This window comes from Eptatretus burgeri, chromosome 18, assembly GCF_056783735.1.
Source record: "Eptatretus burgeri isolate ZD-2024b chromosome 18, Ebu_testis_v1, whole genome shotgun sequence".
In the NCBI taxonomy this organism is placed as follows: Eukaryota; Metazoa; Chordata; class Myxini; order Myxiniformes; family Myxinidae; genus Eptatretus; species Eptatretus burgeri.
In genome coordinates, this window is record NC_140978.1 from 26,414,769 (window position 1) to 26,430,674 (window position 15,906).

At 44.5% G+C, this 15,906-nt stretch overlaps 1 protein-coding gene across 2 annotated transcripts in view; it reads left to right on the forward strand.

The window, feature by feature from the left end:
• Positions 1–15,318, forward strand: part of RAD54L2 (RAD54 like 2) — a 93,532-nt gene extending 78,214 nt beyond the window's left edge. For both annotated transcript variants that reach the window (XM_085863502.1, XM_085863501.1), the window contains exons 21-22: positions 13,043–13,117; positions 13,435–15,318. In XM_085863502.1, coding sequence (XP_085719628.1) covers positions 13,043–13,117; positions 13,435–14,396 — 1,037 coding nt within the window. In that variant the 3' untranslated portion in view covers positions 14,397–15,318. The remainder of the gene's footprint in view (positions 1–13,042; positions 13,118–13,434) is intronic.
• Positions 15,319–15,906: the final 588 nt, after the last annotated feature.

Consider the following 15,906-nt stretch of genomic DNA (forward strand, 5'->3'; position numbering starts at 1 on the left):
CCCTGATTTGCGACAAAGTGACCTTGACCTTTGACCTTGACCTTCAAAATTTTATGCGCTGAAAGGGACCTCTATAGGTCTCTGATTTGCGAAGTTACAAAAATTTCCAATGATAACTGTGCTCTGCAGAGTGATTTATACGTGATTACAGACAAATAAAAAAAAAAACATATGAAGGTCAAGGCCAATCGCCACCAAAAATTAATCAGCTGAGCGCCAGACCATGAACTATATTCCCATGAAGTTTGAAGACTATCCGATCAAAATTACTCAAAAAATAAGGGTTTCGTCGACTCCCCTGATTTGCGACAAAGTGACCTTGACCTTTGACCTTGACCTTCAAAATTGTGTGCGCTGAAAGGGACCTCTATAGGCCTCTGATATGCGAAGTTACAAAAATTTCCAATGATAACTGTGCTCTGCAGAATTTTTTTATATGTGATTACAGACAAAAAAAAAAAAAAACATACAAGCTGACTAACATATCTTGCAAAAACTTCGTTTTGGCAAGATAAAAATTAAATACAAAATCGAAGGCAAAGACCTCGAGTGCATGGGTGCTGAAAACAAACTCAAAATAGAAATGATAGCAAGGAAGATTAAAAAAAAAAACTATGAGGAAGCAAACAACAGGAGAAAACAAAACCACATTTTTGAGAGTAACCCAAAGAGATTCGACCATGAATTCGGGAAACAAGAGCAGAATGTGTCAACTCCCCCTGAAAAAAAAAGAAAAATTCTGGAAAGGAATTTTTGAAGATCAAAAGGAACATAACAAGGAGGCAGAATGGATCCCATACTTCACAAGAAAGAAGCAAAATCTAGAGGAAATGCCCCCAGTGATTATTGATGAAGAAAAGAAAATCACAAACCAACTTCAAAAAATGCCAAACTTTAAAAGCCCAGGCCCAGATGGAGTTCCAACCTTCTGGCAAAAACAACTTGATGCTTTTCACAATCACTATGCCAGGACATTAAATGAACTGATCCAAGAGGAAAAGGGAGTGGATGAGTGGCTCGTTGAAGGAAACACATTTGTCATCCCAAAATCTGAAGAAACCCAACTTCCTCACAAATACCGGTGAACAACATGCCAACTAACAACATAAAACTTCGAACAGAAATGATGTACCATCACCGAACAAAACAAGGAAGTTTGGAGGCAGAATAAAAGGGATCGAAGAGAGGTTGTTATTGAACAATTGACCACCTACTACCGAACACGGCCGAACTTGAAAATTGCAACATGCGAATAAATTGTCCACCACCTTGATAGACGATAAGAAAGCTTTCAACACTGTCCCACATTTGTGGATGATAAAATGCATGCAAATGTACAAAATCAATCCCCAAATAATCAATGGAGCTCTGGAATACCACATTGATATGACAGCACTCAGAAGGAAATATCGAAACACCAGATGTGAAGCGGTGTGGGATCTTACAGGAAGACAGTCTTCCCCCCCCCCCTCTTGTTTTGTCTGGCTTTGGTCCCACTGAATAACCTCATCAACAAACAAGGATACGGATACACCCCAACAACCAAAAGAAAAACATCCAAAGAAACAGGAAATGTGACACACCTACGATATATGGATGACTTAAATCTCATCACACCAAATGAAGAAAAATTGACAGAGCAGCTAAAACTAGTAAAACGGTTCTCGGAGGACATTTAAATGGAATTTGGATTAGATGAATGTGCCAAGTGCACATTTGTAGAAGGTAAACCAACAAAAAGACGATATAAAAATTGACCTTGAAACAATACAGCAATTAGAAAACGAAGCATCATCCAAAAACCTCAGAGTAGAAGAGGGCCACCAAATATGCCATAAACAAATGCACAAAACAATCGCCAAAGAATACCAAAGTAGAACGAAGCTGATCCTGAAAACATATCTCTCCCCAAGAAACAAAATCAAAGCCATAAACTAACTCGCAATACCAGTGTTCCAATACAGCTGTGGAATCATAAACTGGCCCCAATCAGAAATCATTAAGTTGGACATAAAAACAAGAAAACTCCTGACCATCCACAAAATGTTCTACAAAAACCAGTGCATCCTGAGAATGCACCTGCCAAGACGAGAGGAAGGGAGCGGGCTGATGGAACTCAACCAGGTGCACAGAGAGGCAAGTGCAGGACGAGTTGAGTATGTGAAATGCTCAACAGACTATCGGATTCAATTTGTAAACACACATGAACACAACTAACCTGAAAAGTATCCCTAATTCACCTTGCTAGGAATTTCTAAAAACAGTGAAGAACAGAAGATACTGCACAATAAAATAAAATGGCAATAAATGCAGCCCCAACAATTGAAAAAAGACAAAGTAAATACATAAAAAGAAATACCAATAAATATACACCAACAACTGGGAGAACGACAAAATAGCAGGAGGATACAAAAAAAGAATGGGACAGAGTTGGGATTGACAAAGAAGGCTCATTGGAATGGCTAAGAAGAGGTCAGCTCAACTGGGACGGAGAACAAATAACAAGTAAAAGAGCAATCGCAGATTGCAGACTCTCGCCAGGGTTTTGTGTGGTGTTGGTGTGCTGGTTTGTTTCGTAATTAATAAGAGACATAACCAGAACTGCCACTTTATAATTGCTGGCAGTGATGACCGGGTACCAAGACGTCCCGCTTTGATGCAACCCCATTTTTATTGGACACCTGACCCTGACCCTGACCCATGATGTTTATTATTATTCAATTGAATGAATTTAGAATTATTCAATTGAATATTTTAATCCCTAAATTCAATTGAATTTAGGGAATATAATGTATTCAATTCAAATCATATGGAAGACCAAATAGGTATGTGTTTAGTATATTGTCAGGTCAGGTTAGATCTGTGACCTGCTACAGGTACCATGTAAACCTGTACTAACCTGTTCCATGGTCGGGTTGTCGGCGACTAAACCGTCTCCCCCACCAGGTTTTCTGGTGAGGAGGGTGTTTGGATATGGAAACCCAGCAGGATTAAAAACAAAACCTGTCAAAGGGCGGAGGAGCTCCTTGTGAGCCAACGGCCATCCATATCTAGTGCCCAACTGTGTCTGCGGACGTCCTCCTGCAGTTGGGTTACTTTTTTATGAGGAGGTTGGTGGCGGGATTTGCACTCCGGCCACCGTAAAACCCTTCATTCCGCAAAACACAAAAACGCAAAAAAATCTGAAAACCCACTCCGTGGGAGTACCTCCTGTACAGCTTCCCTTCGCAGGGCAGCTCACCGGATGACGGGATTGGGGCAAAGCCTTCGGGACCCCCAATCTTTGATGATAGGAGGGAAACCACGGGGTAACATCCCTGCGTCAGATTCCGGGAGAGTGTATCGGAGTGGTGCTGAGGTGTCGTCCACCAGACGGCGGTCTCCTTGGGTTAACCTGAGGGGGTCCCTTCAGGTGGGTGCCTGGAATGTCCTATCCTTAAGAGAGGATGATCACCTGTCTCTGTTATCATCTGAGCTCAAGCGTTTGGACATCGGGATTGCAGCACTCTCTGAGATTCGGAGACCGGATTTCGGCGAGATAATGGTGGGTGGTTACACCTACTATTGGTCTGGTCGCTCTGATGGTCACCAAACTCAAGGAGTTGCTGTAGCTGTGTCCAATAAGCTGACCCCAATGATAATTGAGGTAACACCGGTCAATGAGCGTATTATGAGATAAAGGATTCGTCACTCCTTTGGTGTCATTTCCCTGGTCTCTGTTTATGCTCCGACTGAGGCGAGTGACCTCACCGTGAAGGATGCATTCTAAGCCACACTCGAGTCTGTGGTTGATCAGTGCCCCAGACGAGATACACTTCTAGTCTTGGGGGATTTCAATGCATCAACTGGAACTGATAGGGATGGTTATGAGATGTGTGTTGGGCCCCATGGGTCAGGAACTATGAACCAGAATAGCACTAAGTTCCTTGACTTTGCAAGAAGTCATGGACTTAGGGTGGCTGGTTCATGGTTTCAGCGCCCACAAGCTCATCGCTGGACTTGGTATTCCAACGCTGGCGGTGTGGCAGAGATTGACCATGTCCTCATTGACGGTCGTTGGAGGATGAACCAGAACTGCAGGGTCTACCGGAGTGCTCAGTTCCTCATTACTGACCACAGGCTTGTTGTGGCAACTCTAAAGCTGCACCTTAAATCCTGGAGAATGGTACCATCCCAGCCTAGGCTGGATGTTGGAAAGCTCAGGGATGAGAGAGTAGCTGAGGAGTTTGCGAACTGGCTGAGTGGACACTTGGGGGGTCTGGGTGCTTTGGGGGGTCCTGAAGACTTGTGGAGTGCCTTCAAGACCACCGTCCTTGATGTTGCCGGTGGATGTCTTGGAACTCACCACAGGGCAAAGAAGAATTTTGTCTCTCAAGGGACACTGGATACCATTGACCAGAGTCGCAGGGCCAGGCTGAATGGCAGAGCTGAGCTGTTCAGGGAGCTGAGGCGTAAAACTGTACGTGCACTGAGGGTGGACAAGGAGGCCTATGTGCGAGGAATCTGTGAGGGGGTAGAGCATCACCTGTGGACAGGTGATTCTCGTCCCGCTTACAGGGGAATTCGCGCATTGCGTTCATCCAAGCCCATCCCTCGGAGCACTGCAGTTAGAGCAGAGAGTGGTAGGCTCTTGACAGAGGAGTCTGAAGTGAAGGCCCGCTGGGCCGGTTACTTTGAGCAGTTGTACCAGGCTGATCCCCCAGCTGTCGAGTTGGACGTCAAGGGTGTTACAATCCCTGTTGCTGACCCTCGAATCAACTGTGGTCCACCTTCGCTTGTGGAAACACGGGCTGCGGTGAACCAGTTGAAACGGGGCAAAGCTCCAGGGATCTGTGGCATCCATGCTGAACTTCTCAAGGCTGGTGGAAATGCTGCACTCGTGTCGTTGCATGCAGTTTTGTGCTCTGCCTGGAACACAGGCATCATCCCAACTGATTGGAAGAGGGGCCTTGTTGTTCCTCTCTGGAAAGGGAAGGGTGATCGCCAAGACTGCAACAACTACCGAGGGGTGACGCTGCTCTCAGTGCCGGGCAAGGTCTTTGCTCGGATAATTCTTGATAGGGTTCGCCACCATCTGCTTGAGCACCAGCGTCCAGAGCAGTCAGGCTTGACACCAAAGAGGTCAACGATCGACCGTATCCTTGCTCTTCGTGTCCTCACCGAACGCAGACAAGAGTTTCGGCAGGGGCTGCTTGCAGCCTATGTTGATCTCTGCAAAGTGTTCGATTCAGTGAATCGGGATGTCCTCTGGAGGATTCTTGGTCTTCGTGGGGTGCCACCAAAACTGATTGATCTGATGTCTGAACTCTACTCTGGTACTGAGAGTGCTGTGAAGTGTGGTGGTGCCATCTCTGACTTATTTCTAGTTGTTACTGGAGTTCGTCAGGGGTGTGTACTGGCCCCCACACTTTTCAGCACTTGTATGGACTGGATTTTGGGGAGGAGGTTGGAGAGATCAAGCTGCGGTGCATCATTTGGGAATGTCAAGATCTCGGACCTTGATTTTGCAGATGATGCAGTCATCTTTGCGGAGACTTTAGACATCCTCTTGGGGGCCCTCGAGGTGCTGAATGAGGAGTCGGAGCCGTTGGGATTACGGATTTCTTGGGTCAAAACTAAGATCCAGGCTTTCGGTGACATCTTGGATGCTGCTGTCCTGTCTGTGTCTGTTTATGGTGAGGATGTTGAGGTCGTGGATAGATTCACTTACCTTGGCAGTGATATTCATGTTTCCGCAGGTTGTGAGCTGGAGGTCAATAGACGTCTGGGTCGGGCCTGGGGAGTCATGGATTCACTGGATCATGGGGTGTGGCGCTGCCGGTACCTGTGCGGGAGGACGAAAGTCCGAGTCTTCAGGTCCTTGGTACTTCCAGTCTTGCTCTATGGGTGCGAGACTTGGACTCTGACCAGGAATCTGAGGCGGAGACTTAATTCCTTTGGTACCATGTCTCTTCGGAGAATCCTTGGCTATCGCTGGTCGCATTTTGTGTCCAACGAGCGGTTGCTGAGAGAGACTCGGATGAGATTTGTTACCTGCATAGTCCGTGAGCGTCAGTTGCGGCTGTATGGACATGTGGCTCGTTTTCCTGACGCTGATCCTGCTCACCAGATTCTCTCAGCGAGGGAGTCTCATGAGTGAAGGAGGCCAGTGGGCTGACCACGTGCCTCGTGGTTGCAGCAGGTTGACCATCATCTCAAGGAGATGGGGATGGGCCTGGCATCTGCCTGGGGGATGGCCAGACGGAGGCCCCTGGAGTACCAGCGGAAAGTGAACGCAGCGACGCGCTGCTCTGGCACATGCTCCCCTACCTGACCTGACCTAGTATATGCCTGTCAATTTTCATCGAATTCTGTTCACGAATAATGGAGAAATAGACGTTCAAATGAACTGCACACAAGAATAGAGAGAACGCGAGCGGCGCTTCGACCCCGTGGGGTGGAATACCCCACAGGGTAAAAATCACTCATTCCCCATGAGGAGTTTCAATTGTGTGTGCCAAGTTTCAATTTTTTCCTGAGTGCGGTTTCAGAGATACAGAGGTCCAAGGGTTTTCTGTTTTTCCAACATGGCTGCCACACCACGTGAACAATGACATCATAATTATCAATAAAACATTCTACATCAGTTGTTGCTCCGATGGTGAAAATTTCGTCTCAATCCGACAAGTGGTTGCGGAGAAAAACACAAGTTCTGTGTGGACAAACAAATAAACAAGCAGTCATAGACTGGTACTTACGAAATCGTCAACTTGACCTCTGACCTTGTCTAATAACAGCTGTCTCGAGAGAAGGTAGCGACGCAACCCAGAAGTTTCTCCGATGATTCTGTACCAAACCATCAAAAATCGAATGTTTTGGATGTTTGACCTCACTGTGACCTTGACCTTTGACCGATTTTGACCAAAATCTAATCAGCACCAGCCACCACCCTCCTGAATCATGTGGTGTAATTTGACATTGGTTGCTTCTTCTGTTCTCAAGTTATCTGTACCAAACCATCAAAAATCGAATATTTGACCTCACTGTGACCTTGACCTTTGACTGATTTTGACCAAAATCCATTCAGCGTGAGCCATCACCCTCCTGAATCACGTGGTGTAATTTGACATTGGTAGCTTCTTCCGTTCTCGAGTTATCATGCCTACAAACAAACAAACAAGCAGTCATAGACTGGTACTTACGAAATCGTCAACTTGACCTCTGACCTTGTCTCATAAAAGCTGTCTCTGGAGAAGGTAGCGACGCAAACCATACCAGAAGTTTCTACGATGATTCTGTACCAAACCATCAAAAATCGAATGTTTTGGATGTTTGACCTCACTGTGACCTTGACCTTTGACCGATTTTGACCAAAATCTAATCAGCGCTAGCCACCACCCTCCTGAATCACGTGGTGTAATTTGACATTGGTAGCTTCTTCCGTTCTCGAGTTATCGTGCCTACAAACAAACAAACAAACAAACAGAAACGGAAGGCATCAATATACTTACGAAATCTTGAGATTTCGTAAGTAACAAGCAGTCATAGACTGGTACTTACGAAATCGTCAACTTGACCTGTGACCTTGTCTTATAAAAGCTGTCTCGAGAGAAGGTAGCGACGCAAACCAGAAGTTTCTACGATGATTCTGTACCAAACCATCAAAAATCGAATGTTTGACCTCACTGTGACCTTGACCTTTAACCGATTTTGACCAAAATCTAATCAGCACAAGCCATCACCCTCCTGAATCACGTGGTGTAATTTCACATTGGTAGCTTCTTCCGTTCTCGAGTTACCGCGGATTAACATAACATAAAGGTCACACTCGACGGCCCCCCCAACTCAAAAGGACGCCGGAGCGAGCGCAATGACGTCAGCGCGCACACGCAAAACCTTTACGTGACTCAACGACGCGTCTGCTCGAGCGCGCTGTGCCACGTGACGAGCCGTGATGCGGCGGGTGAAATATTTTATACAATCTTAAAATGTCTCCAAAATATCCGATTTTTACCAGAATTTTGACAACCGAGTGTTAAGCGTCCTGAACGATCGCAAAAAACCGAAGACAAAATTAAAATTGAAGTTAAAACGAACTCGTAACGTCGACCGAAGCAAAAATACTCCATTTCTCCACAGGAATTTATGGAATTATTGAATATTATTTTATCAAAGTCATAAAACCATAATATTCGGCCATCCACAAACAATCTTTCCACCATCCGACAGCTTAGCGAGTCAGGCATGCGGCGATAAGCTTTGTTGGGATGAAAAATGACTTTTAAACACCATCTTTATCGAAAACACATCGCGGCCGACAACTAGGCAAGGCGTTCTGTGCCATGGGCGCAAACACTGAAATTTTTAAAACAGCCATAACTCGACGAATTGACACACAAATTCCGCCGAACTTACCTCGATCCTCCAAACTCATGCTCCATCAACAATACCTGTGGTAACCTTTCTCGAGTTATCATGTTTTGGATGTTTGACCTCACTGTGACCTTGACCTTTGACCGATTTTGACCACAATATAATGAGCACCAGCCATCACCCTCCTGAATCACATGGTGTAATTTGCCATTGGTAGCTTCTTCCGTTCTCGAGTTATCGTGTCTACAAACAAACAAACAAGCAGTCATAGACTGGTACTTACGAAATCGTCAACTTGACCTCTGACCTTGTCTAATAAAAGCTGTCTCGAGAGAAGGTAGCGACGCAAACCAGAAGTATATACGATGATTCTGTACCAAACCATCAAAAATCGTAACGTCGACCGAAGCAAAAATCTACATTTCTCCACGCAATTATTTAATATTATTTTATAAAAGTCACAAAACCGTAATATTCGGCCATCCACCAACAATCTTTACATAATCCGACGGCTGAGCGAGACAGGCATGCGATGATAACCTTTATTAGGATAAAAAAATGACTTTTAAACACCATCTTTATCGAATACACCGTCAGCGTGCACACGCAAAACCTTTACGTGACTCATCGACGCCTCTACTCGTGTGCGCTGCACCACGTGACGAGCCGTGACGCGGCGAGTGAAATATTTTTTTTATACAATCTTAAAATGTCTCCAAAACATCCGATTTTTACCAGAATTTCGACAACCGAGTTTTAAGCGATCGCAAAAACCGAAGACAAAATTAAAATTGAAGTTAAAACGAACTCGTAACGTCGACCGAAGCAAAAATACTCCATTTATCCACATGAATTTACGGAATTATGTTTGACCTCACTGTGACCTTGACCTTTGACCGATTTTGACCAAAATCTAATCAGCACAAGCCATCACCCTCCTGAATCACGTGGTGTAATTTGACATTGGTAGCTTCTTCCGTTCTCGAGTTATCGTGACTACAAACAAACACACAAACACACACACACACACAAACAAACAAACAAACAAACAAACAAACACACAAACAGAGGACGGAAGTGATCAATCTACTTACGAAATCTTTCGATTTCGTAAGTAACAAGCAGTCATAGACTGGTACTTACGAAATAGTCACCTTGACCTCTGACCTTGTCTAATAAAAGCTGTCGCTAGAGAAGGGAGCGAAGCAATCCAGAAGTTTCTACGATGATTCTGCACCAAACCATCAAAAATCGAATGTTTGACCTCACTGTGACCTTGACCTTTGACCGATTTTGACCAAAATCTAATCAGCGCTTGCAATCATCCTCCTGAATCATGTGGTGTAATTTGACATTGGTAGCTTCTTCTGTTCTCGAGTTATCATGTTTTGAATGTTTGACCTCACTGTGACCTTGACCTTTGACCGCTTTTGACCAAAATCTAATCAGCGCTTGCAATCATCCTCCTGAATCATGTGGTGTAATTTGACATTGGTAGCTTCTTCCGTTCTCGAGTTATCGTGCCTACAAAAAAACACACAAACAAGTAGTCATAGACTGGTACTTACGAAATCGTCAACTTGACCTCTGACCTTGTCTAATAAAAGCTGTCCCTAGAGAAGGTCGCGATGCAAACCTGAAGTTTCTACGATGATTCTGTACCAAACCATGAAAAATCGAATGTTTGACCTCACTGTGACCTTGACCTTTGACCGATTTTGACCAAAATCTAATCAGCACTTGCCATCACCCTCCTGAATCAGTTGGTGTAATTTGACATTGGTAGCTTCTTCCGTTCTCGAGTAGTCATGCCTCCAAACAAACAAACACACAAACAGATGACGGAAGTTATCAATATACTTACGAAATCTTTAGATTTCGTAAGTAACAAATGGACCCAAATGCAATACCCTCTCCTCTGGCGAGCGAAATAAATGCCCAAGATCAAGGATGTACTACACCAATGGATTAAAAAAGATGGTGGGACTGAGCCAAACAGACAAGTGTGGTTTCTGCAAGACAGAAACAGAAAGTACGAGTCACCTGCTTTTGGGATTCAAAAAAACTATCAGAACAATTTTACACACAATGGCAAAACAAAGTATGCAAAGTGATTCATTGGCACATCTGCAAAGATTTCAACATCCCAGTTCCATAAAAATAATGGAAACACAACCAAGGACAATCATTGAAAACAAGGACATCATGCATCATGCTCACGTACGACCTGATGATCTAATCGAGCGTGAACATAGAAAACAAAGCCTTGCGACCGGACATCGTTCTCAGGAACAAAAAGGAAAAGACAGCATTGCTGATTGAGATATCAGTACCCAGCGATTTTGGCTTAAATAATGCAGAAATCAAGAAAATGACCAAATACCAGGACCTCAAAAATGTGATGAAGAGATCTTGGAAGCTGAAGAGTGGTCATAATTGTACCAGTGATAATTGGAGCAACAGGAGGAATATTAAAGAAGAATCTCACTGAGATTTTGAAAACCATCCCCGGGAATATTACCACAAACGAACTACAATTGGAGGTAGTCCGGGGTTCGGTGACTCTCCTGAAAAGATCCCTCGGAACAAAACTCTGAGAACAACAAAGCTGAACAGCTTGGTCCATAAACTGTGATCCCTTACCGAAGCGGAGGTGGATACTTTGAGGCCTGGGAAGATTTTGTTCAATCTCCTCAAATCCGCAAATGGAGATATATAACACACACACACACACACACACACACACACACACACACACACACACACACACACACACACACACACACACACACACACACACACACACACACACGTTATCCCTAAATCCACTTACCAATAATTTCCAAAAACGGGTGCGAATTGAAGATGTCACGCATGAAATGGAAACAGCAGTGAATACAACCCCAACAATTTCAAAAAGGACAAAAGAAGAATATAGAAGGAAACACCGACAGATATACACTGACAACTGGGAGCATGACAAAAGAGCAGGGAAGTCAAAAAAAAAAGTTTGACAGATCGGGCATCGACAAAGAAGGCTCATTTGAATGGCTAAGAAGAGGTCAGCTCAACTGGGATGGAGAATGAATAGTAATAAATGCACAAGACCAAGGACACGACACGAATGGCTTCCAGAAGATGGCAGGATTGAGTCAATCAGACAAGTGTAGATTCTGCAAGGTCGAAACAGAAAGCACGAACCACCTATCAGGATTTATTTTTTTTTAAACTCCTGTCAGAACAGCTGCACATCTAAAGGCACAACAACAACGTATGTGGAGTAATCCACTGGCACATCTGCAGAAACTTTAACACCCAGTTCCAGAAAACTCGTGGAACCATGAACCAAAAGCAATCATTGAAAACAAGGAAGTGATGCTCACGTATGACCTCATGATCCCATTGAACGTGAACATAGAAACCAAAGCATTGCGACCGGATATCGTAATTGGGTACAAAAAAGAAAAGAAGGCATTGCTAATTGAGGTGTCAGTACCCAGCGATTTTTACCTGAATAATGCAGAAATAAAGAAAATGACTAAATACCAGGATGTCAAAAATGAAGTGAAAATATCTTGGAAGCTGAAGAGTGGTCAAAATTGTACCAGTGATTATTGGAGCGATGGGAATGATGAAGGACCTACTGGAGATCTTAAAAACTATCCCTGGGAATATTACTACAAACTAACTACAGTTGGAAGCTATCTGGGGCTCGGTGACGATCCTGAAAAGCGCTCTCGGAACAAAACTTTGAGAACAAAACTTAACAGCTTGGTCCATGAATCGTGCTCCCTTACTGAAATGGAGGTGGATACTTTGAGCCCTGGTAGGACTCCATTCCACCTTCTGAAACTCGCATATGGAGATAACAATCAACGATGCATGCATGCACGCACGCACGCACACACACGATGTTGAATGTATTACTGGTACAATATGTCGACACAGAAAAAAAAGCAAACAAGAGAGAAGTCAATGAAGCGCCATCGCAAATCCCCACGGTTCCCACCTATCACAAAGTTAAAAGATGGCAAAAAGTTTCACCAGGAATTACCCAAATATCAAACTTTGAGTGAAATTAATTTTTCCGTTTTGACCTCTGTGACCACAAGTTCCCAACCCCTGGGGCATGAACCAGGGGTGAAATCTGAAAAATCATTCCACACTTTATGTGTCCCCAATGTTGATTGCATGTACAGTTTCATTCAAAAATCTTTTAAAATATGCCCGCAATTACGTTTTTTTTTTCGAATTTGACCTTTTTGACCCCGCCCCCAGGGGTTGGGGCCAAAAATGATACTGCTCTCATACCTTGCCACGTGTTGATCATAACTACCAAGTTTGGTAAACCTCTGCACAACCGTTTAGGAGGAGATGCGTGATGGATGGACAGATGGACAGAAATATCGAGGCGATTACAATAGCCCCCCCCCCTTTTTTGTTGTTCCAAAAAGCGTGGGGATAATGGGGAATCTCCATTCTCATCTCCATTCCGTCACCCCACTTTTGTCGTCGTCAGAACAGACTCCCTGTTTTGTTGTTTTGCACTCTCTTCCCTCCAGTCCTTTAAGACTTCTATCCGTTACCGCCTCACATCTGCCACACCTGTTCCTGTGCGTGCATCCTTGCAAATTAGATTGAGGTGTGAAGGTATGAAGCATGTTTGTTGGTTTGTTCTTGTGCCTTGCAGGTGTTTATATCCGCACTGATGATGGTAAGATATTTGCGGTGAGGTCTACAGGGAGGCAAGGAGACCTAGCACATCGTGAGTATGTTGGAATATGCGTCTTGTACACATGATGGTAGTAGGATGGATGTAATCCCAACCTTAATAAATGGCAAAAGGGCATTTCCTTCATGGTGGAGGTTCAGCTTGTGTATGACACAGGGGTCGAGTCAAAGTGTCCTTTTATCACATGCAACATCAATTTTTATAATCGTATTGTTCAATAAGCTGTGAATTATCGACACAAAGAAATTGACAATCATTCGGTGTGTTTCAAAAAACTGAGGATTAGAAATTGTATTTTCATTACATGACTGAGTGTATGGACTCTTGTGATGAAGACGTGTCTGTTTCAGGTCCGAACCAGAGTGCTGTGAGCATAGACAAGGGTGTAGCTAATGTTACAAACCATCGTTCTCCACCTGGTGAGCCTGCGGATTTCGTTCGGCAGCTTCCTATCTTTTCTACTGCTCATTCAGCCACAAGACATGCGGATAGACAAAGCGAACGCGAGTTCGCTATTCCAAATCCACATAGACTCCAGTTGGAGCATGTTCAGGGTGATGACATAACCAAGGGTGCATCTGCCCAGCCTGGTGTCCACCAGGGAGCGGCAGCTGGACATGATAGCACACTTCTGAGGATCCCACAGGCTGAAAGTGGCAGTGTACCATTGGTACTGCAGCCACCAGGGTTACCACCATCCTCACTTGCACAGATAAATAACTGTTCATCAAGTACGGCTGTTGTCACTACACCCTCTGCATCTTCGGTCCCAGCCAGCAGCACGGCCACACAAGCATCCAATGAAGCAGCCACACAGGCACCACTTAACCTTCCACCGCTCACTTCTTTACCTTCACTCCAGCCAAACAACTTTTTCATGGGGCCGTCAGCGGTCTTTCCATACTCTTCATTGTACGGTGATTCTCGACTCCTCTATGGGATGCCCAACTCTTTGCTACAACCGCAGGTACCTCGTGAAGTCGCCAGTACTACCTCTCAAGCTTCCACTTCAGCTGCCTGCTTCTCCCCTGGAAGTCACACACCCCTCTCTCTTCCGGTACCAACAGGAACTCAACCTCTGTCCTTAGCAAACTCCAGCCTCGCCCAAAACCTGCTGCTCCGGGAGCCGAATCTCTACCCAGGCTTCCCACTGCCGCTTCAGCTTCTGCAAAGTACACTGCCCACGGGCCTTTCTGACTTTAACTCTCGGTCATCCAGCACGTTCCCATCCTTAGTGCCGAGTGTGGGGAGAAGCCAGAATAGCCGAGTGCCCACAGAGCAGATAATCATCAGTTCTGATGACAGTGACTAAGGCAGCGAACTGTGAGACAAAGAAGTCCGTGCGACTCACCCTCCCAATGTCATTGGTGCTCCGTGTATGTGACACTTGTGTTTAACCTGATTGGTTTATTTATGTCTGAGTATTTATTGGTTTCTCAACTTTCTGAGTACAAATAACGTGTAGGTGAGACTGTTTGGAGTTTGTTCATTCCTTGCTTTGGTCCTTTCTGGTTATTGATTCAACATTCAACTTACAGTGAAGAAGTATGTTACCCTGTAATGTACTGCACAGGCAGCACAGATGAGGTTGGTTTGGCGTTTGTGAGGAGTTGGGCCTCTGAAGCCAATTTGGCCTTGAAAACTCCATTTGGAAGGGGGCAGGAGTTTGATATCGAGGGTGATTTTGGCCTGTGTGGTTGAGGGCGGTTTCAACATCCATACATTTTATTCTGCAGCTCTTGACAAGCACTTTCAGCTTCGACTTTTCTTTTGTTTTCTTTTTTAACTACCTTGTGTTTAAGATGGATTGATTTGAACGGTGCATCAAATGAACTGAACGTTAATTTTATTTCTCTCAGCTGTGGACGGTTTCTGCGGACAGCCTTTTTTTCACATCACCTTGTCATTATACTGTGTAAATAATTTTCCTTGGTTGCCATCTACCTATGCAACGTGTTTGGGACGGTCCCTGAAAGGCAGCGCGTCCTGTCAGAGCCACGGCAGCGTCCACACGGTGGCTGGGCCGGTAAAAGCACATTTTGTACACCAGTTTGTGTCGTATTGTGTTTTGTACACGCATGTTCTCCCTTGTCGATGTATTAGCAACCATACTTGATACCATTTTCCATAATGCTAGTTTTTATATGTACAACTGTATGGTGAACTTTAGCAATAGATAAGCTTGTTTATAATATACCCGTAACATTCCTTGATGAATAAACCCCAAACAATGACCGAGAGTGAACGTGATATGGACCAAGACCTTCGACCCTGAGCGATGTACCGGCACATCCAGAGGAAAAACAGTATGGATTTGGATCGTGGTATAGGCAGAAGTTTTTTTTTTTTTTTTTTTTTTTTAAAGGAGCACGAACCATGTAAGATACCTTGTCGCGTTAAATGTTGACAATGTTGGATGAAGGCCTCCCTCAACTCATCGGGATATCCACTTACTCTCCACGCTCGTCAAGTGCTGGTCAATTTGAGAGTTGGTGCAGGTAATTGTAATTCTTTAGGGTGTGGGGATAACTCACCTCCTCATTGTGTCAGACATTATCCCAAGTTAAGTGGCTGTCACACCTTGACGATTTAGCCAGCGTATGCCGACGTATGAAAAATTTGTCAAAAACGCTGGCACACGTCGAATACGTTATGGGTAAGTTTTGTATACGTTAAGAGCACGCTGAAGCACGCTGGCATACATCGTAGTACGCCGAGCTCGTCGACAAATTTTAACATTCTCAAAATTTTTCCACGTATGCCAGTGTATGACTCACACGTTCCGCATACGCTGACCATAAGTTGTAGGCACATTATGCGAT